The sequence below is a fragment of the Mauremys reevesii genome, linkage group 1, assembly GCF_016161935.1.
Source record: "Mauremys reevesii isolate NIE-2019 linkage group 1, ASM1616193v1, whole genome shotgun sequence".
NCBI classification, from domain to species: Eukaryota; Metazoa; Chordata; order Testudines; family Geoemydidae; genus Mauremys; species Mauremys reevesii.
In genome coordinates this window covers 61,828,589-61,841,768 of record NC_052623.1, presented here as the reverse complement: position 1 = coordinate 61,841,768, position 13,180 = coordinate 61,828,589, and the positions used below count along the sequence as shown (strand labels likewise).

General features: G+C 42.2%; 1 protein-coding gene across 2 annotated transcripts in view; it reads right to left on the bottom strand.

Moving 5' to 3' along the window:
• Positions 1–13,180, bottom strand: part of KPNA3 (karyopherin subunit alpha 3) — an 85,130-nt gene continuing 71,950 nt past the window's right edge. For both annotated transcript variants that reach the window (XM_039503942.1, XM_039504004.1), the window contains exons 12-17: positions 12,407–12,535; positions 7,605–7,709; positions 7,402–7,473; positions 7,147–7,309; positions 5,496–5,590; positions 1–1,111 (exon numbers count right to left, since the gene is read on the bottom strand). In XM_039503942.1, the coding sequence (XP_039359876.1) occupies positions 1,013–1,111; positions 5,496–5,590; positions 7,147–7,309; positions 7,402–7,473; positions 7,605–7,709; positions 12,407–12,535 (663 nt within the window). In that variant the 3' untranslated portion in view covers positions 1–1,012. The remainder of the gene's footprint in view (positions 1,112–5,495; positions 5,591–7,146; positions 7,310–7,401; positions 7,474–7,604; positions 7,710–12,406; positions 12,536–13,180) is intronic.

The window sequence follows — 13,180 nt, the reverse complement described above, 5'->3', positions numbered from 1 at the left end:
AAAAATAGTTTAAGACTAAATTACAGTAAACATGAAAGCTCCACAGTTTAAACCCAATATAAATCAACCTTATCCAATTATCAATTAAAAATGAAATATACTGACTACTGGAAGTTGAAAGCAAGATTCTTTTTAAACAACGCGTAGTTTTGGACAGATTTTTTTTCTAGTCAAGGACTCTTGCTTTCAGCTTAAACAGAAGTTCAAGTCCATAACAGGTTGTAGCTCAGGTAAAATACCATGCACAGCATTTGATTACTTCAAAACAGCAGGAACACACAGGCTGAAGTGAGTGGTCAAATAGGGCTTGCTGTTCTCAAAAATTAGGTACAACGGCAAAAGCTTTACCAGTCCAAATCTACAGTTCATTCTTCAACCCTGGTTTCTGAGGCAGTTAATGAACACACATCAATTACTGATAGATGAAGTAGTTTGTTTTTTAAACTTAACTGTTTAATCAATTGCCAAGTGTAAGTTACTTTTATTTCAGTTTCACCAATGAAATTCATTTGGCTTGCATTTTTTAATCTATTCTTCCACATAAAGTATATGAAAATATGTTTGTGGAGGACGATGGAGGCTCAGACCAAACTGTGCCCCTGTAAAGTCTTCCAAAATGTATGCATCATACCAAAGTGTCTTGATCCACAGCGCACCATTTTCCAAAGAAGTTACTTTTCCCTGGAAAGCAGATGTGCCACCACTATGAAATTTTCTTAACAAAACTGCAGATTGCGGTTGTCAGCATGTGGCACCAGGGAAAAAGGCAAAAAAAGAAGGTAATTGGGACTGTTAAAAAGAATTGTAAAACAGTTTGAGAGATCATGCATATGCATTTACAGTCCACGTGATAGTGACTTTTGGCAACTGCAAAGTGACCGATACATTGCTTGCTTTAGAAGCATCAAAACGAGGAGGCATGTGTGTCTTGGAGCCTTTTTTATTTTCACTTGGTAGCCATTTGGTGGTGCTTCATATTGGTGTGGGACAGAGAAGCTGCACTGTATTGAACTTAAAAATTAAATTCTTTTGTTTGAAGATTGGCTGTTGGGTCAAAGTTGTAAGTACCTCCTTGAGTGGCTTCAGGAATGAGGCTGGGATCTTCATCAATCTATAAAGATATAATAAAAAGTAATCCATACAAACCCAACACCTTACACAAGTCATTTCACATACACGGATGCATACATTTTTCATAAATAATATTGGCCAACTGAAATATTTGTTACTAAAAAGTGAAATGCTAATAATTTTAGCCAATTCAATATAACTTTTTTTAAAAAGAAAAATCATGCTTTGTTATAATGCCATTAAGGAAATAGATGCATCAAATCCTTATTGAATGCGTTACCACTTAATTACAGCAAAGACTCTTAACTACAAAATTAAGATTGAAATTTTAGTTTTCTAGCTAATCACTACTAGTGAAATCTAAAAACTAGTTTTATGCTTTTCTCAGGGTTACCTATTGTATTAAACTGATTTTTATCTATAGCTGATAGGAATTCTAGTCTTTTTTTTTAGTAATCAGTATTTCCTCTTGGATTCTGAAGATTCTAAGTTAAGTTATTTCAGAGTGATTTATTTTTTAAACTTCTCAAATTCCCAGTTGAATACACTATATTATTTTATGAAAGAAACAAATTAACCCATCTTACTGGTGTAGCATGCAAGCCATCAATGTAGAAGAACCATGATTCAATTTCCCCTCTCTGAGTTTTAGAAGTTAGGCACACAGGTAACATTTTGTTTCTAGTGAAGGCTAAAACTGTCAATAGCATTACAATATGTACATCCGGTTTCCAGTAAACAGTCCACTGGCAGCAGCAGTGAGCATGCTAGTAAAAGGTTACTTGCTGATATTTGTTCTGAATGTATTGGCTCTGAAAATCAGACTTCAGGAGCCACACTCCACGTCTCATGAGCTACTGAACCATTCAAAGCAGTAAGACCATCTGAGGGTACATATACTGTTTACACACAGAGATCCAGTATTCTGAAACTTGGCATATGTCCACACTACAAAGATAAGTCGACCTATATTAGGTCTACTTAAAGCCACTGGATTAATTACTGCGGTGACTGATGTCCACACTACCCTCCTTAGGTCAGTGGTGTGCGTCCTCACCATGAGCGCGTCCACCGACCTAAGAGGGGGAGTGTGGGGAGCTGAGAGCCTGGTCTCTCAACTCTGTTGGCAGCTCCCTGCCAGGAGTCCAGCTGCCCTGCTGGGAGGGGGCAGAGGGGGGAGCCACCTGGGGCTCCCAGCCGGGAACGGTGTCCATTCTTGCCCCAGCTCACAGCATCTACACAGACACTGCGCCGCCCTAACAACAACACCGACATAAGTCCAACAGCTCTGGTTTTATTATGTCGGCATAGCAGGGGAGTTACACTGGTGGGAGGAGCATTTCAGCATGTATACCTCCACTCTTTTATTGACAAAAGCTTGACTTTTGTTGACAAAACTGTGTAGCATAGACAAGGCTTTAGGATTTTGGAGTGCTGACCCCTAAAATCCTTCAGTCCCTCTATACTTCAGGAAACTCATTAACTCCTAAAGAGAGGGAGAAGGAAAGTCTGTAGATCTGCAGAGCAATACATCTGGAGAACAAGTTACTGGCAAATAACTTTTCTCCTTCATGACAATGCTTATTACTCTTCATGGGTCCCAGTGAAGCTCTGCAGAGGCAGCGACAATCCTCAGCAGAAAAGCTGAGTGCTAATTATGAAGAACAGGAGCACTTTCCCAAACTGAGGCTCCAATCTGGATTCAGACTTGATACAATGCTTTGTTAAGTGTGACTGAACTACAACTAGCAGGACTGTCCTCTTCTACAAAGATGTTACAAAGCAGCACACCAAGCTTGATACTTTTTTAGTACAATGGGTCTATCATCCCTTAGGAAGTCAGGAGAGGGTTAGTCTGGTTTCTGAAGAAAAGGACCACAGCTGCATGCCCTATTGCCGTGGACTACAAGGGAATAATGTAGGGTTGTGGCAAAGAGAGAATTAGTGGCCTCCAGTCTCCTCCAAAAAGGGAGGAGAAGACATTCCACAGGGGTGGGGAAAGAAGGGGAAAAAAAAAAAAGATGTTTCTGGGCTGGGAGCCCTAGTGCTGTCAGGGAGGTGAGGTAAATATAGCTTCTTTTCCCCTCATTTGTGTAATCCTGTTAGAGGGCTTGGTTTGTTTGCCTTAGTCCTTAAAAGGGACAGAATACTGTTTTGGGTTTGATAGTTACTTGTTATAAATAACCACCTGAAGAGTGTTGTCTAGCTTTATTTTGTGGCTCCACATAGTACCCTAAAACATACTGACACTGAAAATCCAGTAGTTATAACAGAGCTGCCCAAAAAACAAAACAACAAATTCACTGACTCACTGTTCTATTTACTTCTGGGGGAATTCTGCAGAATTCGTGTCCCCCACAGATTTCTTTGCTTCCTTGCAGAAAAATGACTTACAGAGAAGCAAAGGTAAGCTGCAAGAGCAATCGCCCCTCCCCAGAAGTGCAGGTGCGTCATTTTGAGCAATTCAGAACCCCCACCCTGCCAAGCCTTTTCGCCTGCATCCATTCAATTGGTATTCCATTGTTTAACAGTGTGATTAATTGCAATTAATTTTTTAAATCATGATTAATTTTTTTGTGTTAATCACCTGAGTTAACTGTGATTAATCGACAGCCGTAGTTTAAACCCCTAATTACCTGGCACCAAAAGTCAAGTTTCCTTGAAACAGACTGCACCACAGCTTGGTGATTCTAAAGCAAATCTTCTACAGCATCTAGAAGCCCTTTTTTGTGGGAACAACTACCTGGCTCCTTCAACACCAGAAGGTCAAATATCACATGATTTACTATGGACTGAAACAAGAGGAATGTCACACACTGCCATCCTTTCTACTAGATCCTAAATGCCTTCAGGTCCCTCTGAGGAAAGGACAGAAGCATCAGGTGACAAAGATGGGGGGAGGAATACTTCTGATGAATGACACCCAGCCTGTTACTCTGATACCAAATCCTTCAGGACAGAAATGGGAAATTCTCATCCTGACAGCACTCTGCTAAAGGTCTGAAATACTTTGGGGGAGGCAACCTAGATATCAGTTTTCCTTCACCCTTTTTGCTGGAACCAACTCTCCAAAAGAGCCTGAATCAGGAAGAGCTGGAGCCCACGAGGGTCAAAACTCCCAAGGAGGACAAAAGACAAGAAGGTGGATATACATCTTATTCTGAACCAACTGACTCCCTCGGGCAACAGCAGATGGCCAGAGTGATAAAAAGGTATCTAGATGCAGGAATAACACTGCCAGAAATACAGCTTCAGAGCCTTCAGTTCTGTTCTTTAGTGGCTGCTCCTTCTCCCCACAGAAGCAAGACCATGACTGATTAGATCTCTCAGAGATGGTGATTTCTCAGTAAGAAAGGATGCCAACATAGGAAAGACTGATCTTATGAGAAAATAAAGAGGATAAGTTAGATCCAACCTGACTAATAAATCCCATTGCAAAGCCCAAGGAGTGCAGGATCCAGACACCCAGCATCTGAGGAAGTCCTGACTGCTTTTGACATCCCAGGATTTGAAGTCCAACCAGGCAGGGCTGGACCTGAACCAACCCTTGGATACGACTGACTTATATCCTGGTGCTTTTTCTCATGCAAATCCCTTGAACTTTTACACACTTTTTAGAAACTCTGGACAGTAACTCCAGATTCCCTATAATCTGAGGTGCATCTAATCACAGAATCAGAAGTGTAGGACTGAAAGGGACCTCAATAGGTCATCTAGTCCAGTCCCCTGCACTCAAGGCAGGACTAAGTCATAACCAGGGACAGGAGGGAGGGAAAGCTCAGTGGTTTGAGCATTGGCCTGCTAAACCCAGGGTTGTGAGTTCAATCCTTGAGGGGGCCACTTAGGGATTTGGGGGCAAAAATCAGTACTTGGTCCTGCTAGTGAAGGCAGGGGGCTGGACTCAATGACCTTTCAAGGTCCCTTCCAGTTCTAGGAGATAGATATTATAATTAAATTATAATATCTGATATAAATCTATTTTTCTATAAAGTATATAAAACTTGATTTGCAAGCATATTTTCTTCTAATGATAAACTTTTACAGCGTGGACTAGCTTTTACCGGTTTATTAGGCAAAAAATGAATTGCCTCCTTAGTCAATGTCTGTTTGAGGCAGTTTCTTGGTGCATGAAAGGAATGAAAAAGATGGAGTAGGAGCAAGGACAGGTCATAGAAGTCACAGAAGGGAAGGAAACCATAGAGGGAGAATGGAAGATTGAGAAAGTATCTTAAACTTTTAATTAGGACAAGCTCTACAGAAAAAGGTAGGAAAATATCCTCTGAACAACCCATGTCCATAAAGGGGAATGACTGAAGTAATGCTGACAATGTAGTTACTAAATTAAAATATGGAGTACAAAAGCATTCACACCAAACATTTCATATATCCATAACCACACACACAGCAGTCTTTAATGTACTTACATCATCACCAGAGAAATACTGATCTATGATTTCAAATGCTAGTTTATAGATGTCCTCATTCTCGTGCTGTTGCAAGGCTTCAATTTTCTCTAAACCTGGCCAAATGACAGCAGGAATAAAAGCATTCAACAGGTTAAAATGAAGTTTGTTAGTAGCTACTTTAGGTTAGCATTTTAGACATAACAAAATACTGCCTTTAGCTACATTAGTACCTCAAGACATACTGGAGAACAAGGATGGTCACGATGGAGCCTAGTTTCCAAACATGACCCAGAATGTTCTTTCAAAGTTGCCATCTTCATCTTTAAGACAGAGGTGTGGCTTGTGGAATCTACAGGTCTCAGCACAGCCCGTTTCCATGGGCCACCCACCTTAATGATGCCACGGACACAAACCTGTTCTTAAAAGCCTCCAGGGCTGCTGCAATCCATTCCCTTTTATGTAAGTTAGGTGAAGCACTCAGGTAAGCAAAGTTTGTGCATTTCTGCTGTATAGCATGTATCCTTTGTCCCATACAGACACTGTACATCTTGGTAGGCTAAAAGTGGTTTCACATTAGAGTAGCATACCAAGAGTGAAATGCAAACAAGGAGACAGAAGAACATAGCTACAGTAGTTTAAAATCATAACTTCAGTTTCAAGCAAGAAATTTATGTACATGGGAAAAACCTTTTATTAAGACATTCATTTACCTCTAACTTGCTTTTGAGAAATTAACTTGCCATCATATCTAAATTGCTGGTGTGTGAATTAATGAGGACTTGCTACCTCAAGCCCAACTTCTCTTCCTATTTTATTCTGCAGGGGAAGTCAAAATACTGACATTCATTCCCACTGCAATGGAGTGATGCAAAACCATGAGTTTTATTGCAGGATCAATCACAGGCAGAAGTTGGGTGGAAATAATGCTCTCTCTAAAACAAATCTGAAAAAGATACAGAAAGCTACTACTGTGGAAATATGTCCTCACCCACCCTCCCACCAAGTGTCCTCCAATGTGAAAATCCCTCTAAATAAGTTTCACTAAATAGAAAAAAGCCACAATGGCTACAAGGTAATGTATTTTTTCCCTTTCTGACAGTTTCATCCACTTATTCAAATACCACATAAGGACCAATTGCTGGTGTTATGTGGTATGTGCCAATGGCCGTAAGTCAGGGGTTCTTACAACAAATTTGTTGGTGGCCTCAGTTCAGCCACCACCTCTTGCCACTGCTTTGGGGCTAAGGCCTGAGCCCCGCCGCCCCCGGAAAAGTGGGTCAGGAATTCAGTGGTTGTCTGCAAAGTCCCAGGTTCCCCTGGTGCCATGCATGCCGGACCCATGTGTCTCCAGAGGTGTTGCCCAGTGGAGGAGACCGCAGTGCAGTGTGCTGATTCTGTTGGCAGTACCAGCAAACACCAAGGCAACACATCCAGGAGCAACAGCTGGGCACTGTAGGGAGGGGCTGCTGCTTTGCATTCCCCCTCCGCCCCCAAATCACTGTTTAGGAGGTTGTCGTGGCAGCAAAACATTTCGGTGGGGGCCACATGTGGTCACAGTGGCCACAGTTTAGAAACACTGCCTTAAGTACTGCACTGGTTCTGAAGAAGGAAGATAAAGTGATACATAGCAAATAAAAGTTTAAAAAAGCCTAACAAATAAAAATCTTACCTCCACATTCTTCTATAATTTCAGCTATTGTGCTAGCCTCATCACCAGCCATTATCAGAATGTTTTTCAGCCCATCCAGGACCACCTGGACCACCTGAGAGTCTTTTACTGACAGTAAATTACAGAATGGCGGTATTACATTCTGTTGTACAAGATATTCAACCTAAATATGGGGAAAATGCCTTCAGAATTATATTCGATTAATCTTACAATACACTACATTTTAACAACAACTTGAAAGTTAGCCACACACACCTGATCTTTTCTTCCACTTATTGTCAAGTTGCTAATTGCCCATGCAGCTTCCTTTTGTGTTCCAAAGTCCCCCTGAAGGGTAAAATTGATAGTTCATTAAAATTAGCAAGCGTACATCTGTAAAGCTTATTAACTCAGATATTCCCTGTGTCAGACTTATAAAAAGATGATGACAAACTTGCGCAACTGACAGCTTGACTGACCTTAGCCAGCTGGTGTATGATCATAGGGATTAGTCCAGCATCTATTACAGCTTGAACTTGTTGCTGGTTTCCTGCTGTGATATTGGAAAGGAACCAAACTGCTTCCTATAATCAGACAAAATGAGAAACCACCTTTCTTTAGAAATAATTTAAGTCTTTATACATGGCTAAAAAGCATTACATATGAATTGCAATGACACAAAAATAAAGCATGAAATAAGTCCAGCAATTCTTCATCAATCTGTTCCTTCATGTGTTCCTTGTCCTAGAAACACTTATTCCCTGAAAAAAAAAAAAAAATCAGGGATGGTCTTCACTACAGGGAGATCGATGCTGCTGCAATCGATGCAGATGGGGTAGATTTAGTAGGTCTAGTGAAGACCAGCTAAATGGACGTCAGAGCCATCTTCGGTCGAACGTGGTACTCCACCTCTCCGAGAAGAATAACGGAAGTCGACTGGAGAGCGCCTCCCATCAACGCAGCACAGTGAAGACACCAGGTAAATTGACCTAAGCTACGTTGACTCCAGCTACATTATGACTTAGGTCCCAGCAGTGATGACAAGCCCTCAGAGGCATTCAGTGAGCTTTAGAGTAAATCTGGCTTCTGTGACTGCAGTTTCAATTTGGCAAACTATATAGGCCAGGGGTTCTCAAACTGGGGGTCGGGACCCCTCTGGAGGTCACGAGGTTATTATGTGGTGGGACACGAGCTGTCAGCCTCCACCCCAAACCCCGCTTTGCCTCCAGCATTTATAATGGTGTTAAATATATAAAAACGTATTTTTAATTTATAAGGCGGAGGGGGGTCGCACTCAGAGGCTTGCTATGTGAAAGGGGTCACCAGTACAAGAGTTTGAGAATCACTGATATAGGCCTTCACACTTAGGTACCAAAAAGCCAGACTTACACCCGTGGTCCTCTGTCTGTCTTATCCCATGTGCTAGAACATCCAGCTCTCCCCACCTCGCCCCCAGACAGCTTCTATAATGCAATCATGTGTTTCCAATACAAAATTCTGCAACACAGTGAAAGCTAAAGACATAGGGGTCAATATAAAATAAAGTTTAATAGGACTTTAAATATACAATTAGTACATTATCCACTGGACCAGTCTCATTTACACTAAGGCCCCCCAGTACATTTTGCAGTTATATTTGAACCCACTTTCTGTCATCTTTGCACTGCTAGAGTTAGTATAATTAAGGATCTGACCACCTGTATTTATTGTCATATTTAGTTAAATAAAACTGTACTGAGTCAGAGAATCCAGAGGCCTGCCTGCAGATTTTAGCTCAAATATGCTTTCAATTACTTAGGGGATGCAGGGGAGGGAGGAGAGGGGTTTGCTTATACTGTTTATTGAAACTCAGATGTGAGAAGTTTTAATCTCTGACTTTTGCATATAAAACTAGAAATGAACAGAAGACCCTCATCCTAAGAAAATGAAATAACCAATAGTTTAATCAGTGGTGGTCTTCTGCACTGGCACAAAAAAGACCTGGGTTCAGTTCCTATTTCCATTGTCTTCTTGGACCAGGGAGTGGTGTTGCAATTCATTCAAGCCCCCCCCCCACTGGGCAGACAGGTAATCCTCATGTTGCTCAGTTATCTTTTCCAGGTGATTCAGCAGCAGAACCAAGTCTCAAGGAAATCACACAGTTCTTTGTTAAAAGAAAAGGGCTGTATGGGAAGAGTTACCAAGAACTCCCATAGCAGATTCAGAGAATACTACCAGATAGTCCTTTTGTAAAAGGAAAAATAATTCAAAGCTCAAAATAAAGAGCTCATATGGTTCTTTCCTGGGAGCAGCTGTATCCTGAGCCTCACTCTCTTCAGGGTTACTAGCTTCCAAATGTAGGCTGTTCATTTTTTTAAGCAGGGGGTTATGGCCCCCTTTAAATAAAGACAGAAATAAGCCCCACTCCTTGTCATGACATCTAAGAAGCAGCTCCTAGAGTCCCTTCCTGGGAGCAGCAAGAAGTAGGTAGGATACAGACCAGCAACTGCAGCTATATGTCAGAGAGAACTTCTTCAGGGCTCCTAGCAACTGGCAGAGGGCAGTCACCAGGGGACCTCCTCTGCAGATAACACAGGGGAGGGAGTAAGTGTATGTATCCTGAAAGCTAGGAGGCTTTTTCTCCATTCACCTGTCTTTTTGGTGGAGGGGGAATCAGAGAGGGCTGAGACAGGGTTTACTGAGCACAAACTGCCCCACTCACACCTAAACAAACACAAGTAACCATAGCAGAGGAAAGGCTCTTGAGTACTTCCTCCCATTAACTCCCAAACTTCTCCACTTCCTGCACACACAACAGGGAAGCTGACTGACAAAAAGCTGGAAGGAGAGAGGAAAGGAAGCACAGGCTGTCTTTCCCCTTCTCTTCAAAGCAGAGGAATCCAAATCCGCCTGAAGGCACCAAAGGCGGTGACAGGAAAAGGGAAGCTGGGCAGAAGGCCATAGGTCTGCTTTGCAAGAGCGCTCTGCTATATGGAGTGAAGAAGCTGCATTGACCTTGCCTGTCTCAGTGGGGGGAAATAGGATTTCAGATCCTGAATGACCGTTCCCATGAAGAAGATAATTTGCATACTGAGTAACATCAGACAGGATGTTTGATTAGCAGGAAACTAACTGCTCCCATCCTAGCAGAGGCACTTTCTCCATTCTCCATGATGACTATTTAAGCAATATTGAGACATTTTAATGGTTTGATAGGCATTAGTGGTCAACATTTAAGGTTCCCTCTGCTCTACACATCCTGCAAAGGAAGCTGGTAGGATGTCAGTTGCTGTCAGAAGTCTCAGGATGCTCCGCAGATGCCGCAGTAGAGGGTACGATTTATTCCTGGTATAAAAATGGGGCTTGTAGAAGGCATTTAGCTCTCTTCTCCCTTTTAAAAAAATCCCTCTACCTCAGTCTCCTCCCCGACAAAAAAGGAAAACCCCATCTTCCCTTTAAAATGGCACTTATTTTGGGCAATTACCAACAATGGCCTTCCCTTTCTTCAAGTGAGGCTCAGAAAACCATCTTAGCAGAACTAACAGAGACGCTACTCATAAACAGTAGCGGTCTTTAAATCGATAAGCATAGGTAAACACTTTCCAGAGGGCCAAAAACTGGGAAGGTGGCCGAGCAAATATTATAGTGCTGGATGAGTGATACGCTAGTAATTATAATATTTTGAAGGGCATATTTGCTTTTCCTGTAGGCTCAACTGAAAGTGATAATACTTATTTATGAATATTAACTGCAATGCAGATGACTCACAATTCTCACATAGTGATACAAAGTACTGTATTTCAATGCTTAGATTACACTTAGCATAAGTATCTTTCGATGACTAGCTCCTTGAAACAGAAATGATGTACAATAGGGCACTGGAGCCAATGTGTGTGTCCCTGTATGCCTCTTACAGCCCTTGGGCCCTTACACCTGGAAGCAGTAGTTTCAGGTCACATGCTTGTTCCTAGTCATGTGCCCTAGAGGTAACTGGATATAAGGTTTTCTGCCTCTTAAGCAGAAGAGCAAATAGGAGAGACCCAGCCTCTCCCAAGGAGCTAGGACATGGGTGGGCAAACTTTTTGGCCTGAGGGCCACATCGGGTTCCCAAACTGTATGGAGGGCTGGGTAGGGAAGGCTGTGCCTCCCCCAACAGCCTGTCCCCCGCCCCCTGACTGCCCTCCTCAAAACCCTCAACCCATCCAGCCTCCCGCCCCCCGCTCCTTATTCCCTGACCGCCCCCTCCTGGGACCCCCTACCCCTAACCTCCCCTCAAGGACCCCACTCCCTAATCTAACTGCCCCCTGCTCCCTGTCCCCTGACTGCCCCCCAGGACTCCCTGCCCCTTATCCAACCCCCTCCCCCCCCCCGCTACCTGCCCCCTTACCATGCCGCTCAGAGCTCAGCCGGAGCCAGCCAGAGCACTGGCGGCACAGGGAGCTGAAGCTGTGAGGGAGGGGGGACAGCCTCCCCAGCTGGGAGCTCCAGGGCTGGGCAGGACAGTCCCACAGGCCGGATGTGGCCCGTGGGCCATAGTTTGCCCACCTCTGAGCTAGGAGATGCCTTTCCATGTGTCAGGCAGAAGGCTGGGAAGGGGGCCACGAACAGCGAGCAAGAGCACACAACGGGAAGCCTCTGTTGAGGAGGGCTGTGAAGCTCTGGAGATAGCTTTTTATCTTCAGCCCTGTTGGGAAGTAAATCTGTTTTGGGTTGCTTTACATTTGTTTCTAAATTAATAAAGAAAGCCCTAAAAAAGGAACTAGATCTGTGCAGCTGGTGAGTGAGTGAGTTTAATTTTCCTCCGTTGGTGGATCAGACCACCAGCTCACACAGTCTTATTAAATCTGTGCACACCTCTGGCACTATATCAATAAGTCAGCCAGGAGTGAAAACTGAAAGAAAAAAAAAAAAAGTGTGTAGGTTTCAATATTGCTTTCCCTGTTGATCTGAAGCAAAGGAGTTCCAACCACATCTCTCCTACATCTCCTGTACTCACCTTTGGTATTTATAGCTGTAAAATTTTACAGAAGCAACATTTTTATCTGAAAAGACAATATTTTCCACTCTTATTAAAGTAGTCCCTTTAAGTTTAATTGCCAATCATATCTCCAAGAGAATAGTTTGTGGTCACTATACAGACATGGTTATTAATGGAAGGCTTTAAACTGTTCCCTAAAGTTAAAAAGAATAAAATAAATAAAAAGTAGTTGGGAATTCTGCTTGTCATGTGCTACAAAAGGAGGGATATTTTGTTTTGTCAACCTAAAAACAAAACAAAAATGAAAATAAAACCAAAATATACCTTGTTTATCTTCTCTTTTGGATGCGTCAGGAGATTTGGGAAGTGAGAGAGAACGTCACAGTTGAGAACAACTTGTGTTTGTTCATCAGTACCAGTTACTATGTTGCCTACCGCTCTCAGTGCTGCTGTCTACATTTGAAGAAAAGAAAGTAATAAGACATTACTGCATGCATTGTAACTACTTGTGGTAAAACAAGGACCACTAAAAAAAAACCAAAAAAACCCATGACAGTGTCCCTTTTAAGCCAGTCATTTCCCAAAATATAATTTAGCATTGTATCTTCAATACCATGCTCAACAATATGCTGAGAGTGAGCAGGGTGGAGTTCTTGCACCACCTCTCTGCAAAGTGAAAAGGCAGAGTACAAATATTTTCTTGAGTGAAAGAGTTCCATCAGAAGTCAAGGAGAGTGCAAGATTACAAAGTTATTAAAAAGAAAGATTAAGGAATTTGAAACTGAAAGAGAAGAAAGTGACTGAGAAGACCAATGAATTAGAGGTCTGATTTGAGTTACATTTAAATGTTCCCATGCTTTTTCTGTATCTTCCCAGACAGCTATTCAACTCAGATCTGTGCTACAACAACATTACAAGAACTCCCCATTTTTCCCCTTCCTACTAAGTACTGACTCTCAAATTGCTCTCAGTAGGCTCTAGATCTTTATTCATTAGTCAAGTAATTAATGTTTTACAACTGACAATATATTAAAAATACTCTTTTTTTTTTTTAAGTACACTGGTTTAAAAGACTTCAGGAGAACCAAAGGAAATAAG